Genomic DNA, 12,043 nt, shown 5'->3' with positions numbered 1-12,043 from the left:
CCATCTCCTCTGCCAGCTCCCTCCGCTATTCCTACTTAACCCCCCTTGAAAGAGTTCCTGGAGAATTTCTACTTTCCCCTTCCCCACCGTCCTTCCTTCTGATTCATTTCCGCCAAAAGACAGCCCGCAGCCAGGGTGAAATCCGGGATGATAAAGAGAGAAGAGCGTGCACAGTGGGACACGCTGAGCAAAGGGGCAAAATGTGTCTCTGCAGGAATGAGGATTGTGCTGGAGGGGATGAGTAATGACTTCCCTTCTGAGACTCCACAAGGGGAAGGCAAAGATCCATCCATTCAGGCGGCAAATATTTTTTGAGGGCTTACCATGTGCCGATAGTGTCCTCAGGAGTGGGGAGATACAGAATAAACCAAACAGCCAGATCCCTGCTCGTGTAGAATGTAACATTCTCGGGAGGGAGATGGGCAAGCTGATAAACAAATAAAGAGAACTTACTTCATCTCATCTAAAATGCCATGGGTTGTAAGATGCCCCATTATTTTATGGACCACTAAGAAAGAAAAAAGGCAGCCAATTAAATTATGACATGCTGTCGATTATAAGACAAATCCTGATCTCGGAGACGTGACCATGGGAAAGAGAGCGCATGGTGGATTGGATGAAATGTGGCATCACAGGCTGTCGGGATCAAAGGGTGCCGGGAAGGGAAGGCAAGCAGGCTTAGTGGGGACAGGGCCGTGGGGTGCTCCTTGGAATAGGGTGTGGCCAACTCTTCTGGGGAAGTCTTTTTTTTTTTTTTTGAGACAGAGTCTCACTCTGTTGCCCAGGCTGGAGTGCAGTGGCACGATCTTGGCTCACTGCAACCTCTGCCTCCCGGGTACAAGTGATTCTCCTGCCTCAGCCTCCCAAGTAGCTGGGATTACAGGCATGCACCATCACACCAGGGTAATTTTTGTATTTTTAGTAGAGACAGGGTTTCACCATGTTGGTCAGGTTGATCTCAAACTCCTGAGCTCAGGTGATCCACCCGCCTCAGCCTCCCAAAGTGCTGGGATTACAGGCATGAGCCACCATGCCCAGCCCGGCTGGGGGAACTTATGAAAACAATGTGCCAGGCTGAGAGCGGGGAGAGGAGCCTCCTCCTTTCACCTCCATGTGCAAAGCTGGTATGGGGGGCTTCCAAGTGCCCCCCAGGGAACACTGGACCCTCTACGTGCTCTTCGACACAGGGCGCCATGTGTTTGGGAAAGCATCCCCCACTTGGAGGTTCCCAGAGCATACATACATGTCTGCTAAGTACTGCAATAAAAAATAAGAAATTAGGCCAGGTGCAGTGGCTCACACCTGTCATCCTAGCACTTTGGGAGGCTGAGGTGGGAGGAACGCTTGAAACCAAGAGTTCTAGACCACCCTGGGCAACCTAGCAAGACTCCATCTCTACACAAATAGAAATAAAAAATAGAATAAATAAATTAGTTTGTCCAATCCAGTTTCCATGCTAAACTGATCCCCGGATCTTTACTCTGTCCCAAAGACTTTGAGAATTGCCACTCAAAGAGCAACTTCCTCCTCTCCCTAGACCCAAAGTGGCACCTCTGAGAAGGTTCTAGACACCAAGATTCACCAGGGACCCCCTCGCAGATTTCCCGGCCCAGCCTCTTCCCAAGCACCCCTCCTAGGCGGAGAGGAGGCAGGAGGCAGGTTGACGGTGGGCCCACGTCTTGCCCACAGGTGTGCCGCCGCCCTCCATCACCTGGTATAAGGACGCAGCCGTGGTGGAGGTGGAGAAGTTGACCCGCTTCCGGCAGCGCAGCGACGGGGGCCTGCAGATCAGCGGCCTGGTGCCCGATGATACCGGCATGTTCCAGTGCTTCGCCCGCAATGCAGCCGGCGAGGTGCAAACTTCCACCTACCTGGCTGTCACCAGTAAGTTGGGCCTTCCCTTGTGCTGCCCGTGAGCCCCTCTTCCCAGGACGCAGCTTTCTTCCCAGGTCTTCCGAGGGGCCTCTTGTGCACAGCACGTTCCATTAAGCAGATAGGATCCCCAAAGGCCGCCTGCTGCCCAGCAGCCTGGGGGCACAGCCAGTTACCGCTGCTGCCTCTGCAGCCCTGAGTCCAGAGCCCTGGAGGAAATCTCTGGTCCCTAGAAGTTCTCTCCAATGTCCTGGGGCCCAGGTTGCGTTCACGGCTTTTTGAGAAAAGGAGCTATGAAACCAACCACGGGTACCAGCTCTGGCACTGCGACTGTCCCTGGGTTCCCAGGCAGGGCTGGAGTAACCCCATTCCAGAGGACCTGCTCATGTTTCCAAAGAAGAAAACTGGTGTTTTTCTCTTAGTTCTCCTGCTCGCAAATCCCTTTCTGCCCTTGGAGTCTCTGTCAGGGGTTGTCATAGTTGCCCTGGCCGCTTCCCAGAGCTGTTTTAGCAATCAAAGGTGATACTGTGGGCCGGGCACAGTGGCTCACACCTGTAATCCCAGCACTTCGGGAGGTCGAGGGTGGTGGATCACTTGAGCCCAGGAGTTTGAGACCAGCCTGAGCAACATGGCAAAACCTCGTCTACCAAAAATACAAAAAATTAGCCGGGCAGGGTGGCACACACCTGTACTCCCAGGTACTAGGGATGCTGAAGTGAGAGGACCACTCAGGCCCAGGAGGCAGAGGTTGCAGTGAGCCAAGATGGCGCCACCACACTCCAGCCTGGGTGACAGAGTGAGACCCTGTCTCAAAAAAACAAAAGAAAAAAGATGATACTGTGAGTGGCCCATAAGCTCAAAGGTCTGTGTAAATGCAAAGCACTGGTGGGCTCCTCAGGAAGAATGGGGATGTTCAGGGGTCTCCTTGAGCTCCACGGTGTTCATCACCCAGACCCACAGAGGCCATGGACAGGGCAGCTGTGGGGCAGAGAGCTTGTGGGTGTGCCCCAAAGGTGGCTACCAAGGGGCTGCCGTCTTGCTTCTGGCTTCCAAGTGCAGGTGAACTTAGCTCTGTTCCCACGCCCATCTGGCGAGCTCCTTCCTTGAGGGCTGGGATGGGGCAATGAGAGTGCGAAGCCAGGAGGCTGCCCTAACCCTAAACGGTGGCCGTGGCCGAGGCCGAATGGAGCTCCTGGGGCAGGGCCACTTAGAAAGTGGCAGAAGTCCCCCTCTTGGCTGTGGCTGTTTTTCTTTTAAGAAGCCAGAGTCTTCCTTTCACTTTTGGCTTGTAAACCCCAACAACCTTGTCAGGGAGGATGGGAGCTGCCTTCTGGGGTCTTCAGTTTCCCCCAAATGCAGGCCTGAGAATCCAAGCAGTGTGGGGACTGGTGTCACCTGGGTCCTTCCACAGGGCAGGTGGCATAGGGGAGTCCTCATGGCCCCTCCGGGCTTCTTCCAAACACTGGGGCTCGTCAAGATGCCTACATCCTTCCTCATGGAGGGCCCCTCACCATGGCAGGGGGAGGATGAGGGCCTGGCCCTCGGTGGGCTTGGAGGCCCCTGGCCCTCTGGCTTGGGGGACCTCTCCCAGGGTGTGGCTAAAAGGCCCCACTTCTCTGTTTGCAGGCATCGCCCCTAACATCACCAGAGGCCCCCTGGACAGCACGGTGATCGACGGCATGTCAGTGGTGCTAGCATGTGAGACCTCGGGGGCGCCCCGACCAGCTATCACTTGGCAGAAAGGTAGTTGGAACAGACCTTCAGAGAGTGTGGCTGTGTGATAGCCTAGAAGAGTCTTCAGAACTAGGCTCTGGAGCCAGCCAGGTTGGGTTCCCCACGTACACTTGTGAAGGTCATACACTGTACAACCCAAGAGAGCATCTCTCGGCCGGGCGTGGTGGCTCATGCCTGTAATCCCAGCATCTTGGGAGGCTGAGGTGGGCAGATCACCCTGAGGTCAGGAATTCAAGACCAGCCTGGCCCAAAGTGGTGAAACCCGGTCTCTACTAAAAATACCAAAATTAGCCGGGCATGGTGGCAGTTGCCTGTAATCCCAGCTACTTGGGGAAGGGGCTGAGATAGGAGAATCGCTTGAACCTGGGAGGTGGAGCTTGCAGTGAGCCAAGATTGTGCCACTGCACTCCAGCCTGGGAGACAGAGCGAGACTCCGTCTCAAAAAAAAAAAAAAAAAGCATCCTTCACATCCCAGCCTTGCCAGGCTCAAGGTCCAGCTCTTCATCTTCCAAGACCTGCCACCTTGGTGAGTTACTAACTCACTCTGAGCCTCAGGTTCCCCATCTGTAAACTGGTGACAATAATATATATACCCCAGGGTGATGTGAAGACTAGACTATAGCGTGCATGTGAGGGTCCTGCATTATGCCTGGGAGGCCGAAAGCCCAGGAAACGATAGGTGCTTGATGATGAATATTATTCTAGTGGTGGCTGCTGCCAATCTCCTACCCCAGGCAGCTCAGAGGGCTCCAGATGGCAGAGCCAGCAAAGCCCAAGCCACCTCCCTAAGTCCATCTGCCCTGTGTACTTCCTCTTCACCTCTGTGTGTGCACACTCACCTTCACAACTCTCCCCTGCACACACACACATATGCACACACACACATACGCATGTGCATACACATGCACACACATACATGCACACATACATACACATGTGCACACATATGCACACACACGTACATACACATGTGCACACACACGTACAAACACAGTTGCTCCTTCACACCGGCAAGCCCCAGCTCAGAGGTGCCTCCTCCAAGGACTCACCCTGCCCCAGCCCCCAGCCCTCCCCTCCAGCCCTACCTCCTTCACTCCCCACCTTCTCATGCATTTGGTCATCGGCTTATTTACCTAGCTCATGGCCTGTCTCCCCACAAAGTCAGGGGCATCAGTTTTGTCCACTGCCGTCTCCCAGGACCTAGAACAGAGTCTGGCACACGGTAGGCACTCAATAAACATTTGTGGGGATAATAGGGGCACACCTAGGCACGTGCTTACACATGGAAATAAACACACCCACCCAGCACACTCAGTTCACTGTGCCTGCACGCATGTACAAACGGACATGCGACCCCCAGATGGACACATGGAGATTCCCTTCCTTACGGGGGTGGGGGGTTCTTTAAAATAGACATAGTCACAAAGACCTGCATTCCCAGGCTCACTCCTGCAGGTGCACTTGCACTCTCTCTTTCTCCCCCTCTTTCTCTGGCCAGGACCCTCCCAGGCTGGGCCCCAGGCTCCCTGGGTCCCCCTGCAGAAGGAGGTCTGTCCTGACCAGGGCTGCTGCTGGGGGACAGCGTGTCCCTCTCTACTCCACCCCCACTCCAGGCAGCTCCCGTCACTTCCCTTCACTCCCTTGAAGGTGACTCTCCCCAGAAGCATCCTGCCGCAGGATGCCCGTCATCACCTTGTCAGAGCTGTCCCCCCCCCCAGCTCCCCCCACCCGGGTGCCAGCTGCCTCTGAGGGCTGTGCCAGGCTACTGCTCACCGTCATCAGGAAACTGCGCCCCCTTCTCTGCTGAAGGGCACGCGGTGTGGCGGGCACAGGAGCATCAGGGGACCTGGGCTCTAGGCTGCCCGCTCTGAGACCCTGTGCCCTCGTGTCCATCCCTAAGCCAGAAAGCTCTCCAAGTCTCTCAGCCCCCACCCCAGCCCCACCGCCATCTGTCCTCATTCCTTCCAGCATTTCCAGAGCCAGGGGCCTGTGGGGGGACCATGCTGCCCTGGAGCAGCCAGGGAAGGGCAGGGTGTGCCCTTGGGGGCTACAGGCTGACCCCCACCCTGTTTTGCCCTCAGGGGAGCGCATCTTGGCCAGTGGCTCTGTGCAGCTGCCTCGCTTCACACCCCTGGAGTCGGGCAGCCTCCTCATCAGCCCCACACACATCTCCGACGCGGGGACCTACACCTGCCTGGCCACCAACTCTCGGGGGGTCGATGAGGCCTCAGCAGACCTAGTCGTTTGGGGTGAGTGTGCAGAGCCACAGGGCTTTATACATTTGTGTGTGCGTGTGTACGTCCCTGTAGGTGCTGAGGACTCAGGACAGCTACGGGGCACAGGCTCATACCACCAGTGTCTCCACCCCCAGTGTCTGTCCCAGTCAGGGCCCTTCTCATCAGAGGGACAGTGACAAAGTGGTTCAGAGGCCAGGGACTAGGAAGATTCTGCCGGTGATGCTATGCTTGGCCGACTTGAGAGAACATTGAGGTTATAGGAGAGTTGCCTTCATATATTTTAGGGCAGAAATTGGCAAATATTTTCAAGAAAGGGCCAGATCATAAATATTTTAAGCTGTGTGGGCCAGACGGTCTCTGTCACAACGACTCAACTAGCTTCCGTTTTATCTAGAAAGCAGCCACAGACGGTATGTCATCCAATGGGCGTGGCTATGTTCCAGTAAGGGTTTATTTAGCCAAAAAGGCCACCTGCCGGATTTGGCCCCCAGCCTGTGGTTAGCCGACCCCTGCTGTAAGAGAGCTTCTCAAGCCACTTCCAACTTTGGATCCACACCCAGCATACCTGTGGGCCACTTGTCTGGGCTGAGCCCAGGGGTCCTGGTGCATGAAGCACTAGACTGGAAATCAGAAAACCCTATTTTTACCCTGGCTGGACCACTGATATGCTGAAAATATGGTCGTGATCATCCTTAGAGTTTGGTCTCTCCATCCCATACATGGTTTGTGAGAGCAAAATTTAATGAGCCCCGACTATGATGTGGCTTCCAAGAATTAAAGTACCAGGGAGCTCATTGTTCTTTTTAACCATCTGGGGGCTTTCATATGGTATCCACCCAGAGTCCAGCCACGCAGCCCCCACACCTCTTCTCACCATGCTGTCTCCGCTGTATCTTTCAGCTCGGACCCGCATCACCAAGCCCCCCCAGGATCAGAGTGTCATCAAGGGCACCCAGGCCTCCATGGTGTGCGGAGTGACCCACGACCCCCGAGTGACCATCAGGTACTGGCTCTGCTGTTGACTCCAGGCAAGAGGGGAGGGGGAGCCTCTGGCAATAGCTTGTAGCTGGGCGAGTGTCCACATTAGGGAGGTAACAGCTGCAGAGCCACGCCTTCTCCTGGGCAGTGGCATTTCCAGAGCTGAGTGCAGGGCTGAGAGGTAGGGAGTATGAAATAAACACCCAGGAACTGAGCTACCCTGAATTGAGTTAAGACAGTTTCCAAGGTGGGAGGAAAAGAGGAAGGGGTGCAGAAAGATGAAGTAAGAGGAATGGAGGAGGGGGTGAGGGAGGGGAAAGGAAGAGGCTTGTGGGTTGGTGAGCATGGAAGGGAAGGAGCTGCTGTCTCTGGCCCTGGACGCCACTGCTAGTGTCCCCCAGCCCACCCCAAGTCTTTGGCCCTCTGGCCTCTGAATGGGCAGCAGAGGGGTCTGGGCAGGCGGATAGGGGATCAGCTATAGGGGTGGGGCAGGAGATGACCCCTGGGGGGACCCTGCAAGAGAAGCACATGTGGGAAACTGAGCCTCCAAACCGAGGTCACCCCACCATCTTCCATGGCCAAGCCGGGACCTTGGCAAGGGACTTGGCTTCCAGGTAACTCAGTCCCGCCTCTGTGGAAGCCACTAAAAGGGCTGGGAGGAAGCAGCCAAGAAAGGTATAAAAGCCGGGACCCCTCCCAAGCACCTGAACCAAACCCTACCCCCACCCCCAAGGCTTTGGAAGCTAAAACCAGGAGGAGATCATCCCTGCCTTCTCTTCCTTGAGCTCCAGAATGCTGAGGGAAATGCAACTGCTTCCTTAGAAATAAATATTCCCTGCGTGTTGCTTCTCTGTTTTATGAGCAATATCACTGTCAAAGCAACTGGCACCGAGGCTAGAAGGGGCCGGCGCTCCTGCACTGGGAGAAATGGCCTCCTCCTCATGCCGGAGGCAGCTGCGTCCTGGGGCGCCATCTGGTGGCCACTGGACCTATGACAGTCTGTACGGCCACCCCCAAATGAGACTCCGGGAGCCCAGGTTGGTACAAGGGGCTCCAGGCTTTTGGCCAACACTGATTCTCAGAGAACATATCGGCGGCCCCAGTTTGAGAAACACCTCATGAAGTGTTGACCACTTAAGGCAGTCATCACATGACGCTAGCACAAATGCAAAAATGTACGTAGATGTATTAATAGTTAGAAGATTTTTGACTGAGATTCCAGAATATGCTTATTTCTGGGTTTAATAGATTTTTCTTAAAAAATTAACATACCAACTGTAAAAAAGGTCCTGGGAGAGAACCCACATAGAATACTGCTGTGTATCTCGGGCCCATTCATTGTGTAGTAGCTATACTTTTAGCATTCATTAATAGGGAAATTCTGAAATTCAGTATACTTTAAATCAGACTTTATTTATAAAAATGTCATCTTTATAAAGATGACGTACTTATAAAAAGTGTCAACTTATTTGAGAAAGACATACATTGTATTCATTCTCTAGACAATTACTGATGCATAATGGGATTCGGGGGTCTCTTGCAAAGTAACCTGCAGACCCACTCTGTAGGCCCTTCCAGTGACCTACAGGTCAGAAATCCCTGTACCAGGTTACTGAAGGGGGGTCCTCGCCTTAAACGGAATTAACCATCTAGGACCATCTTTTCATCAAAGGGATGATTCTGGGGAGCAGAATCATCCCTTTATCCCCCCCAAAATTGGCAAAGTCTATGCCCAAGGCCACCCCAGCAGCTCCCACCCCAGTCTGTCTTCCTTGGACTGGGGGGACGGGGACATCCCTTCTACCCTCCGTCTTGAGGTAGATCTTGGGGATGGGGTGAGACCCAGACCTCAGCAATTTTAAGAAGCTCCCCAGGTGATTCTAATGTGTCACCAGGATTGAAAACCCTGTTCTATCCGCAAAACACAGCAGGGTTCCCTAAGCAGACTATTAGGTGGGTGCAAACGTAACTGCGGTTTTTGCCTTTGAAAGGAATGGTCAAAACTGCAATTACTTTTGCACCAACCTAATAAAAAGGATCTCAACAACAAAACCAGACTAAAGTGGTGCCGCTGAACCCTGAGTGACACGTCCTCAGAGCAAAGCCAGGTGCAGGGGTGAGGGCCTGGGCAGGTGCAGGTTTCCAGCATGAAAACCTCCAAAACAGTTCTAGAAAAAAACACTCTGGCCAGGCGCCCTGCCTCACGCCCGTAATCTCAGCACTTTGAGAGGCCGAGGCGGGTGGATCATGAAGTCAGGAGATGGAGACCATCCTGGCCAACATGGTGAAACCCCGTCTCTACTAAAAATACAAAAAAAATTAGCTCAGCCTCCAAAAGTGCTAGGATTACAGGCATGAGCCACCGCGCCCAGCCGGATTTTGGCCATTCTAATAGCTGTGCTGTGATATCTCATTGTTGTTTTAATTTGCATTTCCCTAATGACATATGATGTACAGCATCTTTTCATTTGCCTGTTGGTCTTCTGTGTACCTTCTTTGGTGAGGCATCTGTCAATGACTATTTTTTAATCAGATTGTTTTCTTATTGCTGAGTTTTAAGAGTTCTTTGTAGATTTTGGATAGCAGTGCTTTATCAAAGATATCGTTTACAAATATTTTCTTCTAGTGTGTGGCTTCTCTTTTTATTCTCTTGAAAGTGTCTATCAAAGAGCAGCAATGTTTAATTTAATGAAATCCAGCTTATCTCTTCTTTCTTTCATGGATTGTGCCTTGGGTGTCGTATTTAAAAAGTCATTGCCAAACCCAAGGTCATCTAGATGTTCTCCTGTATTATCTTCTAGGAGTTTTATAGCTTTGCATTTTACATTTAGCTCTGGGATCCAATTTGAGTTAATTTTTGTGAAGGGTGTAAGATCTGTGTCTAGATTTTTTTTTTTTTTTTTTTTTTTTTTGCATGTGGATGTCAAGGTTTTCCAGCACTGTTTGTTGAAAAGACTTCTTTTTTATTTTTATCTTTGTTTTTGTTTTGTAATTGATTTGTTGGAGAAACCAGGTTCTAGAAGACAGAGGTCAGCAATCTTTGCTGTAAAGGACCAAAAAGTAAACATTTTAGGCTTTAAGAGAGCCATATGGTCTTGTCATGACTACTCAACTCTGTTTATAGTGCCAAAGCAGCCATATGTAAACAGGCACTAAGTAAACAGATGGGTATGTCTGTGTTCTAATAAAACTTTATTTACACAGACAGGCAGCAGGCCATAGTTTGTTGATCCTGCTATGGAATATTCAACACTCTGGATTGGCCTGGCTGCTGTCTCACAGTGTTGTTAACCTGTTCTTCTATCCTCTGTATTTATAATTCAATTTCAGTAACTGCTAATTAGATTCATGTTCAATTGTTTTGGCACAAATACTTCACAGGCAGTGATCTCTGCTTCCTAAAGCACCACATTCTGAAGCAAAGAATGTCTGCTTGCCATAGGCTATTTCTTTTTTTTCTTTTTTTTTATGAGATGGAGTCTCGCTCTGTCGCCCAGGCTGGAGTGCAGTGGCACCATCTCGGCACACTGCAAGCTCTGCCTCCCGGGTTCACGCCATTCTCCTGCCTCAGCCTCCCGAGTAGCTGGGACTACAGGCTCCCGCCACCACGCCCGGCTAATTTTTTGTATTTTTAGTAGGGACAGGGTTTCACCGTGTTAGCAGGATGGTCTCAATCTCCTGACCTCATGATCCGCCAGCCTCGGCCTCCCAAAGTGCTAGGATTACAGGCATGAGCCACCGCGCCCGGCCCCCATAGGCTATTTCTTACATGGGAATTACTCTCTGCAACTAAATTTGCTTTTAAGTAAAATTCTGCCCATCCTGTGAGTGCTGGCAAGTCCTTTCTAAATAAAGGGATGAATTGAAGGTGATTACTGTTGTTGATTTGTAAATAGGTATTAAAAGACTTAAAAATTAACTCAATGATTTCACTGCTGAGAATTTGTCCTTGAGGAAATGATTTGGAATGGTTGTAAACATTTTGCCATAAGGACCACAGCTTTAACTATAATATTAGAAACCAAGGAGCTAAACTGGATGTCCAACATTATGGGATCGGTTAAATTACGAAACAGCTGTACTGACACATGTGCATCCAATAAAAAATCATGCTGTGGAAATGTCACATCAAAAAGAGTTTATGATATTTTTATTGAGTCAAAAAGCAGCTTTAAAAACAGGATGACTGGTCAGGCGTGGTGGCTCAAGCCTGTAATCCCAGCACTTTGGGCGGCAGAGGCAGGCGGATCACCTGAGGTCAGGAGTTCAAGACCAGCTTGGCCAACATGGCAAAGCCCCGTCTCTACTAAAAATACAGAAAAAAAAAAAAAAAAAAAAAGCCCAGCATGGTGGTGCAGGCCTGTAATCCCAGCTACCAGGGAGGCTGAGGCAGGAGAATCGCTTGAACCCGGGAGGCGGAGGTTGCAGTGAGCCAAGATCGCACCACTGCACTCCAGCCTGGGCGACAGAGTGAGATTCTGTCTCGAAATAAAATAAAATAAAATATAAAAATAGGATGGCTGAATAGATTGCTGTATACCATTCATGTAAATATACTGTATCATTTAAAATATGTAACAATGGCTAACTGTTACTGACCGCTTGCCGTGGTTCAGGCACTACTCTATTTTATATTAGCTTGCACAATCCTCACAGCAGTGCTATGAGGTGGGTGGTGTTAGTTTCCTCATATTACAGGTGAGGCAACTGAGGCCTAGCAAGGTTAAATAAACTCACCCAAGGCCAGGCGTGGTGGCTCACACCTGTAATCCCAGCACTTTTGGAGGCTGAGGCAGGTGGATCACTTGAGGTCAGGAGTTAGAGACCAGCCTGACCAACATGGTGAAACCCCATCTCTACTAAAAATACAAAATTAGTCGGGCGTGGTGGTGCTCGCCTATAGTCCTAGCAACTCGGGAGGCTGAGCCACGAAAATCACTTGAACCTGGGAGGTGGAGGTTGCAGTGAGTCAAGACTGCACCACGGCACTCCAGCCTGGGCGACAGAGCCAGACTCTGTCTAAAATAAATAAATTCATTAATAAATTAGCTCACCCAAGATCACAAAGCTGGAAAGTAGCAAAGCCAGCATTTGGCCTGAGAGTCTGACTCCTGAATGCAGCAGTGCTGCAGTGCACTGCCTATCCGGGCGGGGAAGAAGGGTCTGGAAGATATGCACACATTCAAATGTTAATCGTGGTTCCCTAGTATCAGAAAACTTTT

General features: G+C 51.2%; 1 protein-coding gene across 2 annotated transcripts in view; it reads left to right on the top strand.

Annotated features, from left to right (window-relative positions):
- SDK2 (sidekick cell adhesion molecule 2) overlaps positions 1-12,043 on the top strand; it is a 311,714-nt gene that overhangs the window by 207,381 nt on the left and 92,290 nt on the right. For both annotated transcript variants that reach the window (XM_009433191.5, XM_511658.9), the window contains exons 9-12: positions 1,690-1,884; positions 3,499-3,615; positions 5,688-5,855; positions 6,744-6,846. In XM_009433191.5, the coding sequence (XP_009431466.3) occupies positions 1,690-1,884; positions 3,499-3,615; positions 5,688-5,855; positions 6,744-6,846 (583 nt within the window). The remainder of the gene's footprint in view (positions 1-1,689; positions 1,885-3,498; positions 3,616-5,687; positions 5,856-6,743; positions 6,847-12,043) is intronic.

The sequence above is a fragment of the Pan troglodytes genome, chromosome 19, assembly GCF_028858775.2.
Source record: "Pan troglodytes isolate AG18354 chromosome 19, NHGRI_mPanTro3-v2.0_pri, whole genome shotgun sequence".
Taxonomy (NCBI): Eukaryota; Metazoa; Chordata; class Mammalia; order Primates; family Hominidae; genus Pan; species Pan troglodytes.
Note: the sequence above shows the minus strand (reverse complement) of the source record. Positions and strands in the feature narration are given on the sequence as shown.